Consider the following 22182-nt stretch of genomic DNA (forward strand, 5'->3'; position numbering starts at 1 on the left):
ACTGGGACCTAGATCTCCCTCCTACAGGAGACATGCTATCTGATAATTAAAAACAGGGTGGTTCCCCCGTTTGTCTCTCCTGTTTGCCCCCCTTGGAACGGACCGCAGCATCTGTGAGCGGGTCACCCCCAGGCTGTCCCACGCCAACTCTGCCGTGGTGCTGTCAGCCGTGAAGGTGCTGATGAAGTTCATGGAGATGCTGTCCAAGGACCTAGACTACTACGGCACGCTGCTCAAGAAGCTGGCGCCGCCCCTGGTCACGCTGCTGTCGGCCGAGCCTGAGCTGCAGTACGTGGCCCTGCGAAACATCAACCTCATCGTGCAGAAAAGGTAGCGGGACTGCTGCATGTGGGCACTGTGTGCCCCGGGCTTGGGAGGGGGCGGTCTCTGCTGAGAACGGGGCCTCCGAAGGGAAACTGGCCTGTCACTGGACAGGGTATCTCAGCGGCTTACACCAGGGATTCCTAGCCGCTGGTACCTTTGTCCCACAGGGGACGTTTGGCAGCATCTGGAGACACTCTTGGTTATCGTCATGGGGGCTGCTGCTGCTGGCATCTGGGGGTGGGAGTGGGGAGGCTGATCCACAGCCTGTGGTGCACAGGAGCGACCCCCCACCCACACCCCCAGGATGCCAGCGGTGAGAGGCTGAGAAGCCGTGGCTCAGCCTGGGCAGCTAGAGGCTAGCACGCGCTTCCTAACCACAGACAGTGGCTGGTCCGAGCCCCCATGGCCCTTCTGAAGCAGGGTGTAAGGTGGTGTGTGCGCAGGCCTTCTTCCTGGGGAAGGAGTCCAAGCTCTGGAGGCTGGAGGGCAACATGGACTCTGCATCAGCCCTAGGGCCACTCAGAGTGCAGAGCACCCGTTTCTGTCTACCCCGCAGGGATGACCACAGCAGGGAGCCACTGCTCCTAAGGGAAGGCACCGGGGTGGGTGGGGCAAACAAGCCGTGAACCATCCCGGGAGGGGCCAGGCAGCTCCGTGCTGGGAGTGAGGCAGGGCAGACTCTGCAGTTCAGCTTCCAGCCTCTCTGGTCAAACAGCTCCATCAGCAGCTAATTCAGAGGCAGACAAGCACTTCTCGTCCTCGTTCTTTCTCGGAAGACTGCAGAGGCTCCCTGTCCTTGGAGCCTTGGTCTGGTTCTGAGCATGTGCCTGGGGTCCCAGAAGCGTCAGGGGAGTTGGGACGTTTGTAGAGGTTTGGGAGGTAAATTCGGGAAAGCTGTGTGAGTATCTAAGCAGAGGATGAGACGGGAGTCGTAGTTGCAGTGTGGGACGAGTGAGGTGTCATGGCCCGTGCAGCCGGATCAGCAGGAGGGGCTCCCTGTGTGGGGTTTATTTAACCAGCCAGCCTCCCAAGTGGCTGAGCCTGATGCTGAGGCCCCGCCAGGCCTGGGCCCCACGTGCGTGGGGCCGCTAGTGCTGAGTCCTGATGGCGGAAACCACCTCTCCAGCCATCCAGTGAGGGACCCCACCGCCCCCACCCAGAACGGCCGAGGCTCCTGCATCGCCAGGAGTCCTCCCACCCCACCGAAGCCTGCTCAGCAGCACTAGGGGCTCAGGGCCCCTCCTTCCTCCCGCTGTGTCTTCTCCCCTCATCACTGTTCTGTTCCTCCTCTCTGTTGTGGACAGGCCGTGGGAGTAGGAGCCAGGTAGGGGTGGTGACTCTCATCTCACTCCCGCCCCAGTTAGCACTAGATGTGTGACGCAGGGCAGGCCGCTCCCCCTCAGGTTTCCGCAGCTGGGAAAAGGAGGCAGGAGGTGCCGATTGAGGGAGGAGCACGGACACTTCTGACAGGGAGTGCCTTCTCTGAGGCAGGCATGCATCATGCCACGTGCTTTGTATCTGCCTCTCATGTAGGTGTCCGTGTTGGGGTCCCCAGGACCCCCACACACGCATCCAGAGATTCACTAGAAGGACTCACAGGAGACAGCGTATCGTCCCCATGGCTGAGGTTCACTGGTCTGGTTAGGCTGTACAGCTGGATCGTAGGGAGAAAGCCAGGTGGCGTCGGAGGAGCCCTCGCGCCAGCCTCCTGAGCTCCCTCCCCTGTCAGTCGAGGCACAGTCAGCCCCCTGTGTCCTACTCGGGAACAGTGGGCACACTCTCGAGAGCCAGGTTCCCAGATGCCAGGCCTTTCTAGGACTAGCAGCGCAGGCCTGCGATGGTAACGTTTCTGACAGATTGCTTCGCGTCTCATGAGTGAGAAGATGGCCTGAGGTCACCAGTTAGAATTGAAACTGAGGCCTGATTTCCAAGCCCGTTCCCTGATGCCTGTGACCTCCTGAATATGAAGTGTTTCTTGTTTCCTTTCCTGGGATGTAGTTGGACACGCAGGAGCTGGTCAGAACCCTGGTCACAGGTCCCCTGCCCAGGAGCCTGCGGCCGTGGGAGTCACTGCCTCCACGGATATCAGGCTCCACGTCCGACCCCAGAAATGCCCCAGCAGTTGAGAGGCCCCTGACCTGCCCTTTGCTCTTCGGGCACCCTTGCCCACCCCCAGGCCTGAAATCCTGAAGCACGAGATGAAGGTGTTTTTTGTGAAGTACAACGACCCCATCTACGTGAAGCTGGAGAAGCTAGACATCATGATCCGCCTGGCCTCCCAGGCCAACATTGCCCAGGTCAGCAGAGGGTGGTGTCCGGGCCCTGGGCTCCATAAGCAAGCTCTCCACAAATGTTATTGGGTATTTTTGTGATTAAGGAGCCTGTTCTTTCTGTTATCACTTAATCGTCCGTCCATCAAAGTGGATGCGTTTGCTAGATCACCCGAAACAAGGCTTGTCCAGCCCTGACAAGTCGTCCTTCCTGGTTTCCTCTAGGGCACCAAGAGCTCCCTCCCTCCCTCAGGACTCGCACCTTGAATGGGAGGCAGAATCCCATTGGGCTTGTGTCTGTGCTCACCCCCAGCCCAGAGGTCAGACTGTGGGAGGGTGCCCTGCCAGATCCCCTCAACTCCATCTCCTCTGGGCCACAGGTGTTGGCGGAGCTGAAAGAGTACGCGACCGAGGTGGATGTGGACTTTGTACGGAAGGCTGTGCGAGCCATCGGCCGTTGTGCCATCAAGGTGGAGGTGAGCCTCTGAGACTGTCCTGGGTGGGAGAAAGGAGGAAGGGCAAGGAGTCCGAAGGCAGGAGACCAGCCTGATTCAAACAGAATCTGTCAGCTGCTCACGACCCAGCAGGGTCTGAGGGTCACGGCTGGAGCCCCACGGGCCCCCGTGCTACAGATTTGGCTCCTCCTCATCTGTAATCTCCCTTGGGCCTCTGAGTTGCTGCAGGTGAAATCAGCCCGTCATCATCATGGGATCTCCTGCAGCCTTAGTGCAGGCGGTGGGGCAGCCCAAGCTGATAGTGGCCCCAGTAGACTTCGCTTTCACTTCATGGACTTTGGGGCAGGGGGCTCTGCCTGCTGAATGTTTTAGCAAGTTTCACGATTCAACTGTCTGTGTGTCCTTTTTTCCAAATTGTCAAGGGTCACTCAGACCCCTGTGTCCTGGCCCTTCATCCCTCATATTCTCTGCCTCTGGAAATGTTCTTGGGCCACTGACCCGACGCTCCTTAAATGGGTCCCTGGAGGCCAGGGGGTCCCTTGAGCCCTGCCTCTCAAGACATTTCCCCTTTGACACCTCTGATGGCAGTGAGGAGTCGCTCCCACAGTCTGACAGAGTGTGTTGGAGTTAGGGGGTGTGGGGAGGCCTGGTCCCAGCAGAGGCTTCCTAAGTGCTTTTGGCCACTGGAGCCCGTTCTGTGGAACAAGCAGAAGTGAAGCCCTGACCTCAGGGCTTGGCCTGGGAGAGCTCCAGAGCCCTCCCTGCTCTCAGGTTCTGTCGGCCTCCCCTCAGCCTCGTTCTGCCTCCCAGTGCCCCTGCCGTCCCCCAGCCACCATGCTGCACGCATCCTCTCACCTGTTACCTACTTGCTGCCGTGGGCAGGGTGTGACTGGGCCCTTGACCGAGGCGGGCGGGCAGAGGTTGTGCTGGAAGTGGCCGCGAGGCCTGGCCCACGCTCTCCTCTTCCCACACAGCAATCTGCCGAGCGCTGCGTGAGCACACTGCTCGATCTCATCCAGACCAAGGTCAACTACGTGGTGCAGGAAGCCATCGTGGTCATCAAGGACATCTTCCGCAAGTACCCCAACAAGTGCGTGGTCACTGCTCCCTGCCCGTGAGGACGCTGTAGTTCTGGGGGGCCGGGGATGGAGGGAAGAGGAGCACGGGGAGCGCTTGCTCTTCTTTATATCCCTGCTGCTCTGCTCCCCAGGCCTAAACAGGAAACAAACGGAAGGATAAAGCTCATGTCCTGTTCCCCACCAGCCTCTCGGGCTCTTGTAGAGTAGCTGCCCATGTCTCTGGTCCCCTCACGGGCAGCCTGGGTGCCCTCGCTGCTCACACGCAGGCCGTGCCCTGGTCTCCAGGTACGAGAGCGTGATCGCCACGCTGTGTGAGAACCTAGACTCCCTGGACGAGCCCGAGGCGCGCGCCGCCATGATCTGGATCGTGGGCGAGTACGCCGAGCGGATCGACAATGCGGACGAGCTGCTGGAGAGCTTCCTGGAGGGCTTCCACGACGAGAGCACCCAGGTGAGGCGCATCTGCGGGCCTCAGGGCCCTGCCCCTCCACTACCACCGGCGCCGTGGGGACGTTCCTGTGAGAGGTGAACGGGTGACAGGCATGGTCCCTTTCGTCCCTCACTGTGGTGCCTAAGGGGGCTCTGAGGACAGTCTGTGGTGGAGGACTCTGAAGGCTGCAGATGTTTCCGGTTTCGTTGTTGTTTTTAATTTATTTTTGCCTCTGCTGGATCTTCGTGACTGCATGCGGGACTCTAGTGCAGTAGTCGGGGGCTACTCTCTAGCTGCGGTGCGCGGGCTCCCGCTGTGCTGGCTTCTCTCGTTGTGGGCTCGGGCTCCAGGCGCACGAGCTCAGTAGCTGCGTGCGTGGGCTTGGTTGCCCGGAGCCTGCAGGATCTTCCTGGAGCAGGGATCAAACCTGTGTCTCCTGCGTTGGCACCAGGGAAGTCCTGATTTTGTTTTAATTTTGTATTTATGGTTGGATAGGTACTACATTGACTTAGTTCAAAACCTAAAAGACACAAAAGGATATATAGTGAAAATTCTGTTTCCTGCCACTCTCCTGGCCTTGAGTTCTCCTCCCGGAAAGCACCATGTTACTTGTTGGTTTCTGGGGGGAGGGTGGGTGGGCTTACTTCCAGAGAGAGCGAGTTTAGGAGCACACCAGCCAGTTCCTCCACAGAGACAAAAAATAGTCAATTTTCATCACTTGTGATACTTAACGTTCCATAAAGTCAAATTCTGATTTAGTACGCTAAACCCTTGCTCCCAGGAGAAATAGAGTCGTGTTTCTACACACCTTCAGTCACCGCGTGTTTATCTGCTGGTCAAGATAAACGTCATTACGTGTGTTTCTGTTTAAAGACACCTTGCTTAATACATTCCGTTGATTCGTTAGCATTGAACTCGTGGCCAGCAGCTGTAACTCAGGCCTGAGCAAAGCTCATCTGACACATGTATTTTCTCCAAAGGCATATCTCAGTCTTCCTGCCCTCAGGAGCCCCAGAGAGCTCTCCAGCTCTACAATGGGGTGGGGTGGGCCCCTTGTAAACAGCAAAATCACCAACAAAAGGCCCCAAGCTGTGAACAACCTGGCACGTTTACCATGAGAAGTGAGCACCACCTCACTTGGTCTCAGCCAGGAGCTTATACGTCAGGCAAAGCACACATTCACTGCTCTGCACGTCTGTGAATGACTGTGAAGGTGCCATAAGCATGGGTTTCTGGGTCATGAGTAAATGTTAGCAAGCAGACAGATTTGCAGGTATGTCCTGTGTGAATCATGAGGACCAACTGTTTATATATTTCCTTCTCACTTATTTTTAAATATTACTTGTAGTAAACCATGCAAATTCAAACTGATCAGCAGGTTGTGTTTTTCCCTTAAAAATACGTCTGAAAGCCCTGACGTTGTGAGAGCTTTTTACAGCTTCCTAGCTTTATGCAGAAGGACCCTGTTTAAGCAGGGTCCCTGACTGGTATGTAGGTGTCCAACCTTCTGCTCTTTTAAACAGCTCTGCTGGGAGCGAGCTGTGGGAAGCGCGTCTGCAGGCGCAGCTGGAGGACGGGTTCTTAGGAGCGTGGTGCTGGGAGGAGGGCCCGCATGTTGCCGGTCCAGGTTGCTGTGTCCAGACTGCCGTGGCATAGAGGCGGTTCTGGTCTACACTCCCATCGTAGGGGCGGGGGACCCTCTCCTTGTCTCCTGGCCAGCCCAGAGCGTCCTCAGACTCGGTGTGTGTAAACTGCCCGCTTCCTGTGCCTCGTGGGAGGCAAGAACTTTTATAAGAATACTTAGTGCTTTGCGATTTGGGAACTTACTTTAGATTCTTTTTGAGCCCCCTCGTCCTGGCTTGTAAGCTTCTCCAGCTGTGGGCAGGGGAGGGGCAGAGATCAAACTGTCAAAATCTGTTGGATCATGGAGAAAACAAGGGACTTCCAGAAAAACATCTAATTCTACTTCATTGACTACACTAAAGCCTTTGTGTGGATCACAGCAAACTGTGGAAAATTCTTAAAGAGACGGGAACACCAGACTCTTGGCTGTCTCCTGAGAAACCTGTAGAACTAGATGTGGAACAACTGACTGGTTCAAAATTGGGAAAGGAGCATGACAAGGCTGTGTACTGCCACCCTGCTTATTTAACTTCTATGCAGAGTACATCATGTGAAATGGCTAGTCTAGATGAATCACAAGCTGGAATCAAGACTGCCAGGAGAAATAACCAACAACCTCAGATATGCAGATAATACCACCCTAATGGCAGAAAGTGAAGAGGAGCTAAAGAACCTCTTTTTTTTTTTTTTTTTTTAAAGAGCCTCTTGATGAGGGTGAAAAAGGAGAGTGAAAAAGCTGCCTTGAAACTCAGCATTCAAAAAACTAAGATCATGGCATCCAGTCCCATCACTTCATGGCAAATAGAAGGGGGAAAAGTGGAAACAGTGACAGATTTTATTTTCTTGGGCTCCAAAATCACTGCAGATGGTGACTGTAGCCATGAAATTCAAAGACACTTGCTCCTTGGAAGAAAAGCTATGACAAACCTAGATAGCATATTAAAAAGCAGAGATACTACTTTGCCAACAAAGGTTCGTATAGTCAAAGCTATGGTTTTTTCCAGTAGTCACATACCGATGTGAGAGTTGGACCATCAAGAAGACTGAATGCCAAGGAATTGATGTTTTTGAACTGTGGTGCTGGAGAAGAGTCCCTTGGGTAGCAAGGAGATCAAACTAGTAAATCCTAAAGGAAATCAGCCCTGAATATTCATTGGAAAGACTGATGCTGAAGCCCCAGTACTTTGGCTACCTGATGCAAAGAATCGACTCATTGGAAAAGACCCTGATGCTGGGAAAGATTGAGGGCAAAAGAAGGGGACAACAGAGGATGAGATGGGTAGATAGCATCACTGACTCAATGGATAGTAATTTGAGCAAACTCCAGGAGATAGTGAAGGATGGAGGAGCCTGGTATGCTGCAGTCCATGGGGTCGCAGAGAGTCAGACACGACTTAGCAGCTGAACAACAACAAGCCCTGAGCTGCAGGCTGACTCGGGCCTCAGTGTGTGTTTTGGGGGGAGGGGAAGCTAGGCAGGGACTCAGCCTTGGTTCCAGGCAGCACAGCAGACGGACAGGGGTGAATGAGTGCCAGCAGCCAGCAGCCCGGGGCTGGGGAGAACTTGGTGAACAGTCCCTGTGTGGTGGTTGTGGTGGTGTTGACAGCAGCCATGACCGCTGTTGTGCCTCGGGCAGAGGACACGGTTCTTTCCATTTGTTGTCTCCACCCTGTGAGGCATTTCATCCGTTTTAGAGAGGAGGAAGCAGACTCAGCAGTTAAATGACTCGTCCAGGGTCACCAGCTGGGAAGTGATGAAATCAGCATTCAGAGGAAGTGCTGTCTAGCTCTGGCTCGCAGCCGCCATGGCTTGTGTCTTCAGGGCTCCCAAGAACCCCTGAAGTAGGCTGCGCCTCTCCCTCACCAGCTGAGGGTGAGCGGCCTTCTCCCGGCTACCCGGCCAGGGACTTGAGCCAGGTCTGGAAGCCAGTCCCCAGCCGCCTCTTGGAGACAGCCAGCCTGCTCCTCCACCATTGGCCTCTGTGTCCCCAGAGCGCAGGGACTTTGGATGCTCCTGCCTCCCAGCATCAGCCCGCCCTGTGCACCAGGCAGCTCCGCTGCTTGTTTTCATAAGTGCCATCTTTCGGACGGGCCCAGAAGCTGCTGCCAGTCCCGCCACCGCCCTTCTGCTGCAGTCCCGTCCCTGACACCATCTGGGGAGCCTCTGGTTGTCTTCCTGTGCCAGGGCTGACAAAATGAGATGGGGCTACGGAAGGGCTGCGTGCGGAGAACTGTTCTTTCAGAGGTGTGTTTTTAGTCAGCGAGTGTTTTTTTTTTCCTGGCAAGTTTCTCTTAAGTGCCTATTTCACGCCAGGCTTTGGAGTGAATGATAGACAGGGATGCAGCAGGGGCAGACTCGAACCCCACCCTCAGGGGCTGTCTGCAGGGCGGCCAGGTGGCTGGAAACCGTTGCCAGGACTGTAGGGCGGCGCCAGTGAAGGGGGGCTGGAGCTGCAGAAGTGGGGAGGGGACATGGGAGGCATGCTCAAGTGCAGACAGGGCGGGCAGGAGGTGGGGCTGCTGGGGGCCGGGCGGGCATCGTTCCACCTCGGGAGGAAGGCTCTGCAGGCCCAGTTGCCCTGTCTGCCCGGCATCCCTGGCACTCGCTCCTTGTTGGTGGGTGGTCTCCGGTAAGCCCACCAGGCACATGTGTTGCCCCCATGAGCTGAGCTCCTGACGGTTGTGGGCCCAGAGCCCTGATGGGTTTCTGGGGCCCTAGCGCTGGGCAGCAGTCCCCAGCCGGCCTGGGGCGCCACACAGCTCCGCAGCCAGCTCCTCCTGACCATTCGGGCCAAGGTCCAGACTACTCGGCCCGGCCACCCCGCTGCTGGCCTGGCCTGTTTGCGTGGCCAGCCCAGACCCAGGAGAGCCGCTTTCGGCCTTTGAACGCCCTTTCGGTCTCTGAGGTCCAGAGCTCACCCTCCCCCCTTGCCTCCTCTCCGTCCTCAGGTGCAGCTGCAGCTGCTGACGGCTATCGTGAAGCTCTTTCTGAAGAAGCCGACAGAGACCCAGGAGCTGGTGCAACAGGTCCTCAGCTTGGCCACGCAGGTGGGTGCGGCCTCCCTGCGGTGCCCGGCCGGCCCTGGCTCCACCCCTCCACCCAGGGAGCCAGACCGGGAGTCCCGCCCCTAATCCCCAGCTCAGGGAGCTCAGTCAGACAGATAGGGAGGGCGGGGGTGGGGGCGATGCGGAGCCAGCCTGTAAACCCAGAGCAGAGGGAAGTCCCTGAGAACTGGGAGGGCAGGCCGTGCAGGGGGCAGGGAGCAGAGGCAGGGGCAGGCTGGCCTGAGGGGAGCCAGGGGGCTGGGCTACGTCTGCTCTGCGCCTAAAGGGGCAGGCTCCTACCAGCACTCCGGCAGTCAAGTTAGCAACCCTGTGACCCCCTGTTGTGGGGCTCCCCCTCCCCATCACCCATGTGCTTGGCGTTTCACGCCCTTCTCGTCACCTCCCAGGACTCAGACAACCCGGACCTGCGGGACCGCGGCTACATCTACTGGCGCCTGCTCTCCACAGACCCCGTGGCTGCCAAGGAGGTGGTGCTGGCCGAGAAGCCGCTCATCTCGGAGGAGACGGACCTCATCGAGCCCACGCTGCTGGACGAGCTCATCTGCTACATCGGCACGCTGGCCTCCGTCTACCACAAGCCGCCCAGCGCCTTCGTGGAGGGGGGCCGGGGCGTCGTGCACAAGAGCCTGCCGCCCCGCACCGCCTCGTGAGTCCGGGGGCCAGTCGCCGGCCCGCCTCCCTGGTTCAGTAGCACAGTGCTCGGGCCTGAGTCTGAGCAGAATTAGGATTCTAGCGGCCCTAGTGAATGCGCCCTACACACCAGGTGTGGGCTAGGTGACAACAGCTCTGAGAGGCGTCCTCCCTGAAGAGAGGGACCAGAGGCAGGGAGCGCTTGAGAGCCTGGCGAAGAGCACAGGCCATAAGGCTGGGCTCAGACCCAACTCTGCCCGCCTCCGGGGCCCCAGTGTGCTCAGGTCCCTCTCCCGAGGCTCCCGTGGCTTTCGGGCCTGGCTGTCCTGTCCTCTGGGGACCTTAAAGTGGACTGAGTTGGGGAATACAGACGGCCCGCACTCCCCTCAGCCCGGAGCAAGATGGATCAGGCGTGGGAAGGGGAGGATGTGGGGTGTAGACAGGCTTCCGGGACAGTGAGGGGGCGGATCCCAGAGACGGGGTCTGGCCTCCTAGAGACGGCACTGCTCCCCGCCCTGCTGAGCGTCTCCCCACGTCCCAGCAGGAGCGAGAGCACAGAGAGCCCGGAGACAGCCCCTGCTGGAGCGCCCCCCGGAGAGCAGCTGGACGTTGTCCCTACGCAGGGCGACCTGCTGGGCGACCTCCTCAACCTGGACCTCGGGCCTCCGGTCAGCGGCCCGCCCCTGGCCACCTCCACGGTGCAGATGGGCGCCGTGGACCTGCTTGGTGGCGGCCTCGACAGCCTGGTATGTCCTAGGCCCCTGGACGTGGTTAAGGGTGGTCTTCAGGGAGGGATCAGGAACACCTTCTCTGCCAGACGCCACCCAGGGATCATGTAGCTCCTGTATCGGTGAGAAGCTGAGGCGTAAAGAGGTCAGGTGATGTCCTGCCTAGCGCACACAGCTGCTAAGTGGCAGACACGGGATTTGGCCCCTTGCTGGGCTGCTGAACCCCAAGAGTCCTGGGGGCTGTTCTCCCTTACCCTCTGAGTCTGGCCCGCAGGCACCTTGGCTCTGTAAGGCTGGGGAGCCACCCCTGCGCCCACTCCCTCACATGCGGCGCCGACCAGGGGTAGCCGCCCAGCAGGCCTGAGAGAAGGCAGGACAGCACCTCCCCCGGGAAGGCAGTAGCGGGATGGCCTGCTGTCTCGGGATTCTTCAGGCAGCCGGAGAACCAGGTCCCCAAGGCCACAGCACAGGGAACAGTCAGTAGGACGAGGGTGGTCGAGTGGGGCTGGGGGTGCGGGGTGGGGGGCTGCCCGTTGTAGAGACCTGGGCCCCTCCTAGGCTGCTGCAGCCTTGCACAGGCCCCGTGGGGTCGGGTGGAACAGCCGTGACTAATCTTCTGCCTCTTTCCTCCCTGTCTTGTCTCTCTGTGTCTTCTTTCCTGGCTTTCTCTCTGCATGTGACTGCCTGTTCTCTTCACCCTGCCTGCTTCTGCTGGGAGATGGGGGATGAGCCTGAAGGGGTATGGTTCAACCCTGTACCACCAAGCCTTCGTCCTGCTGCTCCTTGATCACCCGCCCGGCGTCCCGGGGCGGGGGTGTCAGAGCCGTTGGCCCTTCCCTGCTAACCCTGGCCTCTGTCCAGCACCCTGGCAGCTTCTGTGTTGACTGCCTGGTGCCCGCATCCATTAGGTCCTCAGCCCACCCTCATTACCCTCCAGTGAAGTTGCCTTGTCATCCGGAGGCCCCCACGAGCCCTGTCTGACATCCTGAGGTGTGCTCCAGTCTCTGAGCACTGCCCCCTCACAGCACTGTGTCGAGTGCCCCTTTTATCCGTGGCCTGTCAGTTTGCAAGCATGCCCAGCTCTTTCCCTTGGGGCTTGTAGGGCACGGGAGGGCTTGGCCTCTCCTCTCCACCCACCTCACTCTGTCTTGTTTCTGCAACTTAGAGTTGACCTGAAGGCAGCCCTGCCCCCGTCTTCTAAAGGGCCAGGCGGCCGTACTTCCTCTGGCGTGCCTGCCTCTGACCCCTTTCCCTTTCCTCTAGATCGGGGCCCCCAACTTTGTGGCACCCCCAGCAGCAGCAGTACCAGCCAACCTAGGAGCACCCATGGGCAGTGGCCTGAGTGACCTCTTTGACCTGACCAGTGGTGTGGGCACCTTGTCGGGATCCTATGTGGCTCCCAAAGCAGTAAGTGCCGTGGATCCGTGGGAAGCGGGAGGCAGGCGTGTGGGCTCCCTCAGTGGCCGGCTGGGTGGGGCTGGCTCAGGCCAGCCGGGTTGCCCGGAGCAGCAGTTGATCAAGCGATGCGGAGAGCAGCAGGAGCACCGGGAAGAGGTGCTGAGTCTGGTGTGGGGGCCTGGGGAGGGCTTCCCAGAGGAGGTGTCACTGGAGCTCAGTCCTGCGGATCAAGTCAGAATTAGCAAGGCGAAAATGGGGAGCTGAGGGGGAGTGCTTACCTTCCAGAGAACAGCAGAAGCCCCGTCTAGTGACTGGTCAGTGGTTCTCAGTGCTGCTTGACCCAGTGCCCCAGATTGATGACAGGCACTTCATAGCGCCCCCTCCTTTTCTAATGAATGAGATCTACCTACTTGTAAAATTTCCGAAATGGTAAGATGCTGTCATCGCATGAGGAGACTTGAAAGGAAGAGAACAGAAAGCTTGATTTCAGTGTGGTGAAGGCTTGGGCACGCCCGCCCCGACAGATCGGATGGCGTTGCCAGGGGTTGGCAGCAGAGCAGAGTGGCTGTGGCACCACAGCTCAGCTGCCGTGAGTGATGGGCCGGAGCTGCTTTCCATTTCTGATGTGGTGACTGACTCCCGGTAAAGTTCCAGACGAAACAAAGAACAGGCTTCCATTGATTTTCACCATCAAGTTCCTGGGAATTTCCAGGCGTGCTGAAACCCTGCAGAAAATACTCAGGGTCAAAAAATAGAAAATACTCAGGGTCTGCAGTACAGTGGCTCACGGCGAAGCCCGCCATTCCCACGGCTGCATCCCTGACCCCAGTCAGCTAAAGCGGTCCCCATTATCAGCCTGGAGGTGCCCCAGATGCCCCCTGCGCCACCCAGGTGGTCCCACCCCACCCCGGACTCCTGGCTGGACTAGCACTGAGGAGGCAGGGGCTGGCAAGGTCACGGCCCCAGCTCTGAGGTTTTGCTCGCCATCCTGGCCACAGTGGGCTTTAAGCAGAAACCAAGCTTAAAGAGCAGTCACTTTGGCCACTGTGTGGAGGCCAAACTTAAGGGCTAGAGCAGAAGCCAGGAGCCAGTGAGGAGTTGTGGACTGCTGATGGTGGCCGGACAGGAAGGCTTTGTAGGGCTGGAAGGAGGCCTGGCAGGATGTGGGGGCGGCGGGGAGAAGGGTTCCGGCTGGCAGTGGTGAGGGCGGGCGAGGGAAGGAGAGCTGGGGACAGCATGGTGTGGGCTGGGCCCTTGGCCTCAAGGAAGCTGTGAGAGGGGACGGACATGGCCTGAGCCTCGCAACACTCAGCCAGCGCCCCTCTCTCTTCCAAGGTCCCCTCCCCAAGCAGGACCCAGCAGGGCTTCAGAGGCCCAGGGACATGTCCCTTATGATGAGGGGAGCTGCCAGCCAGTACCTGCCCTGCCCCAGCCTTCCTGGGTGTGCCTGCCAAACTACCGTGGTGGTGGCCAGAGCCACCAGCCACGCTTTTTTGCAGGATCTGGGCCTGAGGGGCCCCCAGTTGGCAGCAAACCTAGCACCAGCGGCCTCCCACTTCTGTGCAGGGGTGCACGCGCACGGCACAGCCCGCAGCCCACAGAGTTCTCCTGGCAGCCATGCGGCGCTGGTGTTCCTGTTTTCTGGTTGAGAAATCTGATTACTTTAAGGTCCTGTAGCTGATAAGTGACAACAGTCTGGAACTGAATATAGGTCTGCGGCACCAAAGCCCCTGCCCGCGACCCTTAGGTGATCCTAAAGTGTTTGAGAACCTCCGTGTACCTACTTCAGTGCCACAGTTGTCAGAATCAGCTTGCCCTCTGCGTGTGGATTTGTTTTAATGTGTATTATCACTGCTTTGTCTTAGTGGAGGACCAGGTGAGTGTATCAGCTGGAAGGAGAGGTGAAGGGATCAGCAGGATAGGAGTAATCAGGGCAGGCTGCCTGGAGGAGGAGTCCTTTTCAACACGAGCAGGGCTTTCCCCTGCCACTTTAGTCCCAGGGATGTGGGTGTGCTCTCCCTCCAGAAGTAGTGACTGTGTAGGTTACCTTTTTCTCACAGCACTGTGACCACCTCAAATTGTTTGTCCTGCCTGCAGTCCCAGCCCCTCCTGGTCAAGGAGGGTGAGGCTATCATATGTACAAGAAGTTGAAGTTCCTCAAATATTGTAGCCAGAAGGAGCTGACAGTTCTAGACTCCATGAGCCAACAGTGACCAGAAGACACGATATCCCACCCCAACAGTCAGGACGGTGGTAGTGCCAGTTCTGAAGAACCTGGGAAGGAAGCCCGGTGGCAGGGTGGGGCAGAGCAGTCACCCTGGGGTGCTCGCAGAGAGCACCCTGAGTGCTCGCTATGCTCCCAGTCACAGCTCACAACTAGAATCCCGAGGTTCTGCCCGCGGATTTGTCTAGGGGAGCAAAGGATGAGCAGGTTAGCAAGTAGGATGGGGGTGGGGAGTGCCGTCCAAGCAGAAGAGACAGAGTGTGTGTGTGTGTGTGTGTGTGTGTGTGTGAGGCCCGAGGAGCCTTGCACACTGACCCAGGGAGGGCACCTGGCCACGGAGGCCATGGGCAGTGGAAGCACCGCACCACTGAGGGGGTTCCAGGGTGCCGTGACGAGATTTGCCTTTCTGAAGATGGCTTTGGCTGCTCTGGAGATTGGGGAGAGAAGACTTGGGCAGACATACATACATCTATGACTGATTCATGTTGATGTTTGACAGAAAACAAAATTCTGTAAAAATTATCCTTCAATTTAAAAAATAAATTAATTAAAAAAAGAAAAAAGACTTGGGCAGCTACCCAGGTGGCTGCCCTCTTACCTGGGGACTCTGACGGTGGCTTAGCCGCGGGTGGTGCCTATGGATAGGGGAGAGCGGAGGATGTGGTGTCAGGGGAGGAGGGGGCCTTGATGGGACCTGGGCTGGGTGACCGTGGCCATGTTCACTGACAGAGGGCCGCTGGAGAGGCTGGCCTCGGGCGGGGCTGAGTCGTCCTGGTAAGAGTGGCAGCCAGAGAGGCATCTGCGCGTCCACAGGATGGCATCCGTGGGTGTCCCTCCTGGGCAGGGCTTTGGTCCATGCCGTTCACTCAGCAAATGTTCCCCGAATACCAATCTCACACCAGGCTCCGAGCCAGGGATGCAAGACAGAACAGCAGAGTCCTCCCCCTCGAAGCGCTGTCCGGGCACAGCGGAGACGGTTTATATGCAAGAACGTCATTGCCGCAGAGCCCGGACAGGGACCATGGGGATGGGTTTCCTGGAGGAGGTGGCTCTGGAGCTGAGCGGCCACGGACAAGGGCAGCCAAACAGGCAGGGAGAGCCTGCCAGGCGAGAGGTCCTCCTGGGTCCTGTCCCTGCTCAGGCCTGTTGGTGCAGTTAAAGGCCAGCCCTGCTGCCTGCGAGGAGGACGGGCTATGATGGCCCGGGGTCCTCTGGCTCTGGCCAGGCCCCAGGTGCCTGTGGGCTTTCCCTCCTGGGCTCCTCTGGAGGCTGGTGGGCCCGCTGGCCTCTCCACCTTCCTCAGCCCTGCTCTGTTCTTGCTCTGGCCTCCGGAGACTCGGGTCAGGCTCTGGGCACGCCGAGCGCCTCCACGTGCCGCGCTGCTCCAGCAGGCAGCCACCCCGCGGCGGGGGCCCCAGGCAGGCTGTGCGGTGTCCCTCTCATCCCGAGGCCCACACGGTCATCCCCTGGCAGTCCAGGCAGGTGTGGTCCATCTGAGAGGCCCCTTCACGTGTGAGAGAAGGAGGCAGGGGACGGACCCTCAGGTGGGCTGTGGCGTGGGGGATGTGGCAGCCCCCTCCCCATCATCTTCCCTGCAGGTCTGGCTCCCGGCCATGAAGGCCAAAGGGTTGGAGATCTCGGGCACTTTCACCCGCCAGGCAGGCTCCATCTCCATGGACCTGCAGCTGACCAACAAGGCCCTGCAGGTCATGACCGACTTTGCAATCCAGTTCAACCGCAACAGGTGAGCCCCCGAGGCTGGCCTGCCGAGGGCCTGTGCTGGGGCCTGCAGCCCAGCCCCGCTTTCTGGTGGAGGAGGGTCTTCCTCACAACTGCAGCTCGGGCCAGCTCTCTCTGAGGCAGTGCTTTTCCTCACTGTGACCTCTCTTTGTGGGCACCAAAGTCTGAAGTCAGTGGCGGGGAGTTGGGGCGGTAAGGCACCTCCCTTTAGTTTTATCTCCCCACCGCCCAGGGGGTTGTTTAACTGACAAGATCTCCAGACCTGAGCGGCTCCCCTCTCAGGACCTGTCGCAAAGAAGTCAGACAGGGAGTGGACAGGGCCTCTGGAGCGTCGTCTGCTCCCAGCGCCTCGCCCCCAGGGTCCCCTGCACTGGGGGTCTGGTGGGCAAGGTCTCCTTGGACCCAGCCGGCTAGGCCAGGGCTCTCTGGGGAACTCAGGCAGCCTCTCCTGATGATCCTTCTTCCTGAGCGGCTCTGGTGATGAGCAAACTGAGCCTCTAAGAAGTTGACTGAAGGGGCTGCTTCCTCCAAGAGAGCCTGTGCGCCAGCGTTTCCCGGCTGTCTGTCAGACTGGGGAGGTGGACACTGCTCCTTTCCCTCAGGGAACCCTGCAGGCCCCCAGGAGTGCTCCTGATTATCGCTCATAGTGAACTTAACTGCGTGTGGAAAACTCCCTGGGTACCAAGCCTCGTGTCGAGAACTTTAGGAGTCTTGGTCTCTCTTGAGCCCCCTCATGGCCCAGTGAGGTTGATGCCATTAAGCCCAGTTTAGTAGAAAAGGAAATGGCAACCCACTCCAGTATTCTTGCCTGGAGAATCCCATGGACAGAGGAGCTTGGCAGGCTACAGTCCATGGGGTTGCAAAAGTCGGACATGACTTAGTGACTAAACCACCAAAGTAGGTAATGATACCTGAGCTCAGAGAGGGTGAATGCCTCACCCAAAGTCACAGTTGGCAGAGGTCAAGCTCCGGGAGAGCCTGGAGTGCTGAGACACCATGATGGCCTTGGCATCCCCACGTCATCTCCTGCTGCGTCCTGGGTGGGTCTGAGACCACCATGGGCAGAGCACAGGCTGAGGTCAGGCAGCTTAAGCTCTGGGTCTCAGCAGTGCTGCTCACCCAGGTCTGGGCCCGCCCCTCCCTGAGTCTCCGTGTCCTGGAAGACGGGAGGTTGTGTGCCTGTCACTGTGTTTACGAGGACAGGGCTTCAGATGCCCCGCCTGGGCACAGGGAGTGAGTCCGTGGTCCCAGTCGGTACCGTGGTGGCTTACCTTCCCAGAGCCCGTGGCCGGGCATCTCTCATGTTCTGGGTGCCCTCTGATTTGCCCACATGCCACTTTACCAAGAGGCAGGGCTTTCCTGAAGCTCCGTGGCTGTCATGTGATCCGCCAGTTCTGGCCCAGACAGTAAAGCCAATGTCTCCCCTGGGATGGTCACATCCCTCCGGGGAGGTGGGAGGTTGGTCACTGAGACGTGGGCAGTCACAGAGTTTTCAGGTTAGAAGAAGCTTTTAGGCCCCTGGTATGACAGGAGGCTCCTGGAGGGCAGGGCAGGATGCACTGACCTGGGCCTGCCCAGCGCCTCACCCAGAGGAGAAAGGGGAGCAGAGGTGGCCTTCGGCTAACCCAGGTTCTCTTCCTGTCCGTGGGGCCGTTGAGGGCTGGGAGTGGGGGTTGGGAGCTTGTCCCTCCGGCCTGGGTCTGGCCTGGGGTGAAGCCAGCTCGCTGGAGAGCCTTCTGCCCCGCTGTTGCCAGGCTCCGGGGCCCCAGGAGCCCACCTGCCCTGTGTCAGCGCCTGCTCCCCACCATCCCTGTGGGGCTTCTCTCTCCCCAGCTTTGGCCTGGCCCCCGCCGCCCCACTCCAGGTCCACGCGCCGCTCAGCCCCACCCAGACTGTGGAGATCTCCCTGCCTCTCAGCACGGCGGGCTCGGTCATGAAGACAGAGCCGCTGAACAATCTGCAGGTGCGTCCCCAGGGGGACCAGGCACCCCGGTCCTTCCCACATGCCCCGGGGAGGGCGGGGAAGCCCTCGGGGCCTGGCTGGCTCTGCCACAGGGCTGTGTCTGTGGAGTCTTGTTCTTGGACACAGACTGGTGGGGATGGGAAGGCTGCGGGCGGTGAGGGGACAGACATGGCTTCCAGGGAAGCGGTGAGCGGGGACCTGCTCAGCTGTGCTCACAGGGAGCAGATGCTGCTTGGGGCCTCCATGGGCATCAGGCATCAGGGACGACCTGGGCCCCCTTGTTCCCAGGTGGCCGTAAAGAACAACATAGACGTCTTCTACTTCAGCACCTTGTACCCGCTTCACATCCTCTTTGTGGAGGACGGGAAGATGGGTGAGTCCTGAGGGCACCCAGGGGTCCCTAGAACGGATGGATGGAGTCCGTGAGTCACTGGCTCCCCTGCAGAGCCTGGGGGGAGGGTCACACCTTCCCGGGGCCCCGAGGGTCTTGTCTGGCCAGCTCTGCCCTCAGCCTGACCTGCAGCCTCTAGACAGTCATCCAGGCAGGGGGCCTGGGCCACGCGTCACACCTGATGCCCACCCCTGATCCCCAGCTAGAACCTGCGGGAAGGCTCATCTCATGCCCAGAGGGTGTGGGCCCCTCTCAGCTGTCACCACAGGAGCCTGTGACGTCACTGGGACCAATGAGTGGGCTGCTAGGTGCCAGGGACAGAGGCCGGACGTGGGCAGGCGTGGGGAGGTGTGGAGCCCGGGGTTTTTGGGGAGCAGCACAGGTGACCCTCTCAGAACATGAGCTCAGGGTTTGCTGAGGGAAGCAGGAGGGGCTGTGACGGAGCCACCCTGGTCTCGGGTGCAGGGTCTAACTGTCCCTGCTTCCCGATGAGGGTGCTGAGCGGGGTCCGACCTGTGCCCCTGCAGACCGGCAGATGTTCCTGGCCACGTGGAAGGACATTCCCAATGAGAACGAGGCCCAGTTCCAGATCAGAGACTGCCCCCTCAACGCGGGTAGGACTTCCGAGCCCTGCACCTGTCCATGCTGTCCTGTGCCCTGACCCCAGCCTTGAGCGCCAGATCCCCCATTTCTGACCTTGTGACCCCCAGAGGCCGTGAGCAGCCGGCTGCAGAGCAGCAACATCTTCACCGTGGCCAGGAGGAATGTGGAGGGCCAGGACATGCTCTACCAGTCTCTCAAGCTGACCAACGGCATCTGGGTGCTGGCCGAGCTGCGCATCCAGCCCGGCAACCCCAGCTTCATGGTGAGGCGCCCGCTCCCACCTGCAGCCCTGGGGCCTCTCCCTTCCTGCCCCCATGCCCGCCTGGGCTGGGGTTGGCCCTCGTGGGGTGGGGTGGGGCATCCAGCCCGGCTGAGCCTGGTGTGAAGAAGCACCAGGATTCTGACCTTAGAAAGCTTCAGCTCAGTCCCATCAAGTGTCCCAGATAAGGCACCAAACTGGGTCTCCGAACAGTGAAGTGGACTAGAATCGGGTCCTGTGAGGCCCACCTGGTCCCGGGCTGGGGTTCCGCTGGGTCCAGGGAGCCCTGGCCCCTGGGCTCCCCGTTCCCCGAGAGGGACGAGGCTTCCCAGAGGCGCACCACTGCTCGGCCCCCGAGAGCCCAGGCTTGCTTCTCCCTGCACTCGAGCGGGCAGGCGTGACCCCCGACGCTGCTCCCCGGCCCCCAGCGGCGTGGGCGCCGCGGCTGGTGGTGGTAATTTCTGTCTCCCTGCGTCCGGTCGCTGCATGTCCACCTTCCCTGCCGGTCCGGCGGTGCAGGACCTGGAGGTTAGCGGGCTGCTTTTCTCTTCCTCTTCCCCCGTCCTCCCAGGCACGCCTGGCCACCCCACCCCCTGGCCTGGCCTCGCCCCCCCACTCCCCAAACCGGGCAGACGCATGCAGGCTGCAGGCTGGGGGCCGGACTGCCCCCTGCCACGCCCTGTGCTCAGCAGCCACTCCCCACAGGCAGTGAGCGCGGAGCCCTTGGAGGACACCGGGGGCCCCCTCAGAGCAGCAGTGTCGGCAGGAGGGCCGGCGAGCCTGTTTCTGCTACTGCGCTTGCCAGCTCTCCTCGTGGTTAGAGCCGAGCCAGATCTGACACAGCTGCCCCCTGTGCAGGAAACCAGAAAGATCCCCCACCCCCAGTGCTCCCACAGCCTCCCTCCTGGCCCCCAGACGTTCTCAGGGACCCCCAGCCTCCGCGGTGGGGCTGGCCACCTCGGGCTCTGACTCACGCTGCGGCGGCTGCGGGGGCCAGGACAGCAGGTCTGTGGGCTTCAGTCTGTTCAGTCCCCGCCCGACTGGCTGCGGGGCCGCCCCCTCGCCGGCACTGCACAGCTGCTCCAGCCGCTGCTGCCTCCCCGCCGGGCCCCACGTGTGCCCCACCCTCTGCCATCTGCTCCTCCCCACCCCCCTGGCCTGGAGAGGAGCCCCGGGAATAAGGGGCCCCTGCCTCCCACCCTTGTCCCCCTACAGCTGTCCCTGAAGTGCCGAGCGCCAGAGGTGTCCCAGCACGTGTACCAGGCCTACGAGACCATCCTGAAGAACTGAGGCCGTCCAGCACCCACCCCAGCCTCCTCGGGGCCCCCTGCGAGGTGGCAGCACCTCCCCTGCGAGGGGCCAGCGAGGCTCCTGGCACCCCCCGGCTTCCCAGGCCTGACTGCAGGGCCCGCTCGGGGCCTCAGGGCGCTCCTGTGCCCAGGACTCCCCTATTTCCATCGTGCTGACGCTTGGGGTCAGGTGAGGAGGGCACCAGAGGAGCCAGAGTGGCAGCAGGAGCTGCATGGGGAGGCCAGGGCTGCTCCGCTCTTCCCGGCACCTGAGGGCGCGCCCGCCGCGCCCTCCTCAGGCTCCCAGCCCGGGGTCCTCTGCCCTGTCTGCCTCGGCCGGTGGCGAGGCTCTGCCCACTGCCCCTCCCAGGACAGGCCCTGGCAGGCATCCTGGTGTGCGTGGAGGGTCCCCTGGGTGCCAGGAGAGCTGCTCTGTCAGGGCCGGGGCTCCCGGGGCCTGCCCCCCTCCCAGGCGCTGAGCTGCTCAGGGAAGACCAGGCAGAAGCTCCCAAGCCCCTCGCAGCTCCGGGCGCCCGGCAGACCCCTGGCAGAGGTGCCTCCCACACCCTGCCCGCGAGGACAGTCACTGCCTGTGTGTGCCCGGGGCTCCTGGAGTGAACGGGGCTGAGGGGTGGGGCGCCTGGGCGAGCGGGGTGCTTCCTCTCTGGGGTTCTCCTTAGCTGCCCCCTCCTGGCCTCCCAGGGTCAGTTGTGTCTCACAGAGCATTAGGTTTTCCTGTTACTGCTGTTTAATAATAAAGAAAGATTCTGCTTTTGGCAATCACGGACACTTCTTTCCCCTCCACCGAGTGTCAGAATTAAAAACCGCCTCCAAGTGGTCGAGGGTGGTTTTCTTGAGCCCTGCAGTAAGGATGCCTAGTATATATAAATAGAAATTATATATTGTATGTTTACTCTTATTTTCAGAAACAGAAAGTGAATAAAAATGATGACATCAAGCGTGTCCCTGGCCAGTGTGTCAGGCCCCAAGGCTGCTCTGGGCAGGGTCCTGGGTCTCCTGGGTCTCCTGGGTCCAGGGCCCAGGGCTCAAGCTGTCAGCCCCCCAGCCCTGTGGACAGCCCCTCTCCCTGTCCCTCTCCTGTCCTTTGACCCGCCTGCTGGTCTCCCAGCGCCTCTGCCACCCTTGACTCCAGCCCCACCCTAGCCCACAGCATCTCGCCTTTGGATGCTCAAGGGCTGAGTCTGTTTTGGTTTTCCTTGTCTCCCAGGGTCGGCAGGAAGGCCCAGCACCAGGCCTGTCCAGGCCAGCTGCAGCGGCTGCCCCAGCCACCACCAGGGATGCCCCACGTGTCCCCCATCCTGGCAGTGGCCTGGCTACCGAGGGTGTCGGTGGGGACCCCGGGTAGGACTGCCCAGGCAGAGCTCCCAGTGGGGTCTCAGTGTGTGTGGCTGCTGGGCCTTCGGCCCTCAGCAGCTTCCTGCCCGCGCCAGACACACTGCTGTCCCAGCTGCCGAGGCATCAGCAGGGGTGCCTGGCCCTCCACTGCCCCACCTCTGACCCCTGGGTGTCACCACAATGCCCTGAGACCCCAGAGTCTAGAACCAGCCAAGACCCTTGACTGGACAACCCCAGTTCTCACCCTAGCCAAAAGTCCACGGCTCAGAAGGCGCCACACACACAAACGTGGCCGTGGATGCACCCCAGCCTGCCCTGTCATCCCCCACCCCTGACCCGCTGAGGCCCAGCTCCC

The 22182-nt window shown here is 60.2% G+C and overlaps 1 protein-coding gene and 1 non-coding gene across 7 annotated transcripts in view; both read left to right on the forward strand.

Annotated features, from left to right (window-relative positions):
- The window catches only part of AP1B1 (adaptor related protein complex 1 subunit beta 1), a 45025-nt gene extending 23774 nt beyond the window's left edge, over window positions 1-21251 (forward strand). For 3 of the 6 annotated variants that reach the window (XM_043901413.1, XM_043901414.1, XM_043901415.1), the window contains exons 7-23: window positions 109-330; window positions 2501-2621; window positions 2975-3070; window positions 4024-4139; window positions 4414-4579; window positions 9130-9228; window positions 9633-9892; window positions 10421-10622; window positions 11323-11343; window positions 11868-12011; window positions 15825-15970; window positions 17800-17929; window positions 18218-18302; window positions 18848-18934; window positions 19031-19185; window positions 19702-19710; window positions 20398-21251. In XM_043901413.1, the coding sequence (XP_043757348.1) occupies window positions 109-330; window positions 2501-2621; window positions 2975-3070; window positions 4024-4139; window positions 4414-4579; window positions 9130-9228; window positions 9633-9892; window positions 10421-10622; window positions 11323-11343; window positions 11868-12011; window positions 15825-15970; window positions 17800-17929; window positions 18218-18302; window positions 18848-18934; window positions 19031-19185; window positions 19702-19710; window positions 20398-20472 (2134 nt within the window). In that variant the 3' untranslated portion in view covers window positions 20473-21251. The remainder of the gene's footprint in view (window positions 1-108; window positions 331-2500; window positions 2622-2974; window positions 3071-4023; window positions 4140-4413; window positions 4580-9129; window positions 9229-9632; window positions 9893-10420; window positions 10623-11322; window positions 11344-11867; window positions 12012-15824; window positions 15971-17799; window positions 17930-18217; window positions 18303-18847; window positions 18935-19030; window positions 19186-19701; window positions 19711-20397) is intronic. The other 3 variants (XM_043901416.1, XM_043901417.1, XM_043901418.1) reach the window with 3 other exon arrangements.
- Window positions 16398-16494, forward strand: LOC122695943. Its single transcript, XR_006341669.1, has one exon. It is a non-coding gene; the product is annotated as a small nucleolar RNA SNORD125 (small nucleolar RNA).
- Window positions 21252-22182: the final 931 nt, after the last annotated feature.

The sequence above is a fragment of the Cervus elaphus genome, chromosome 5 (assembly GCF_910594005.1).
Source record: "Cervus elaphus chromosome 5, mCerEla1.1, whole genome shotgun sequence".
Classification (NCBI taxonomy): Eukaryota; Metazoa; Chordata; class Mammalia; order Artiodactyla; family Cervidae; genus Cervus; species Cervus elaphus.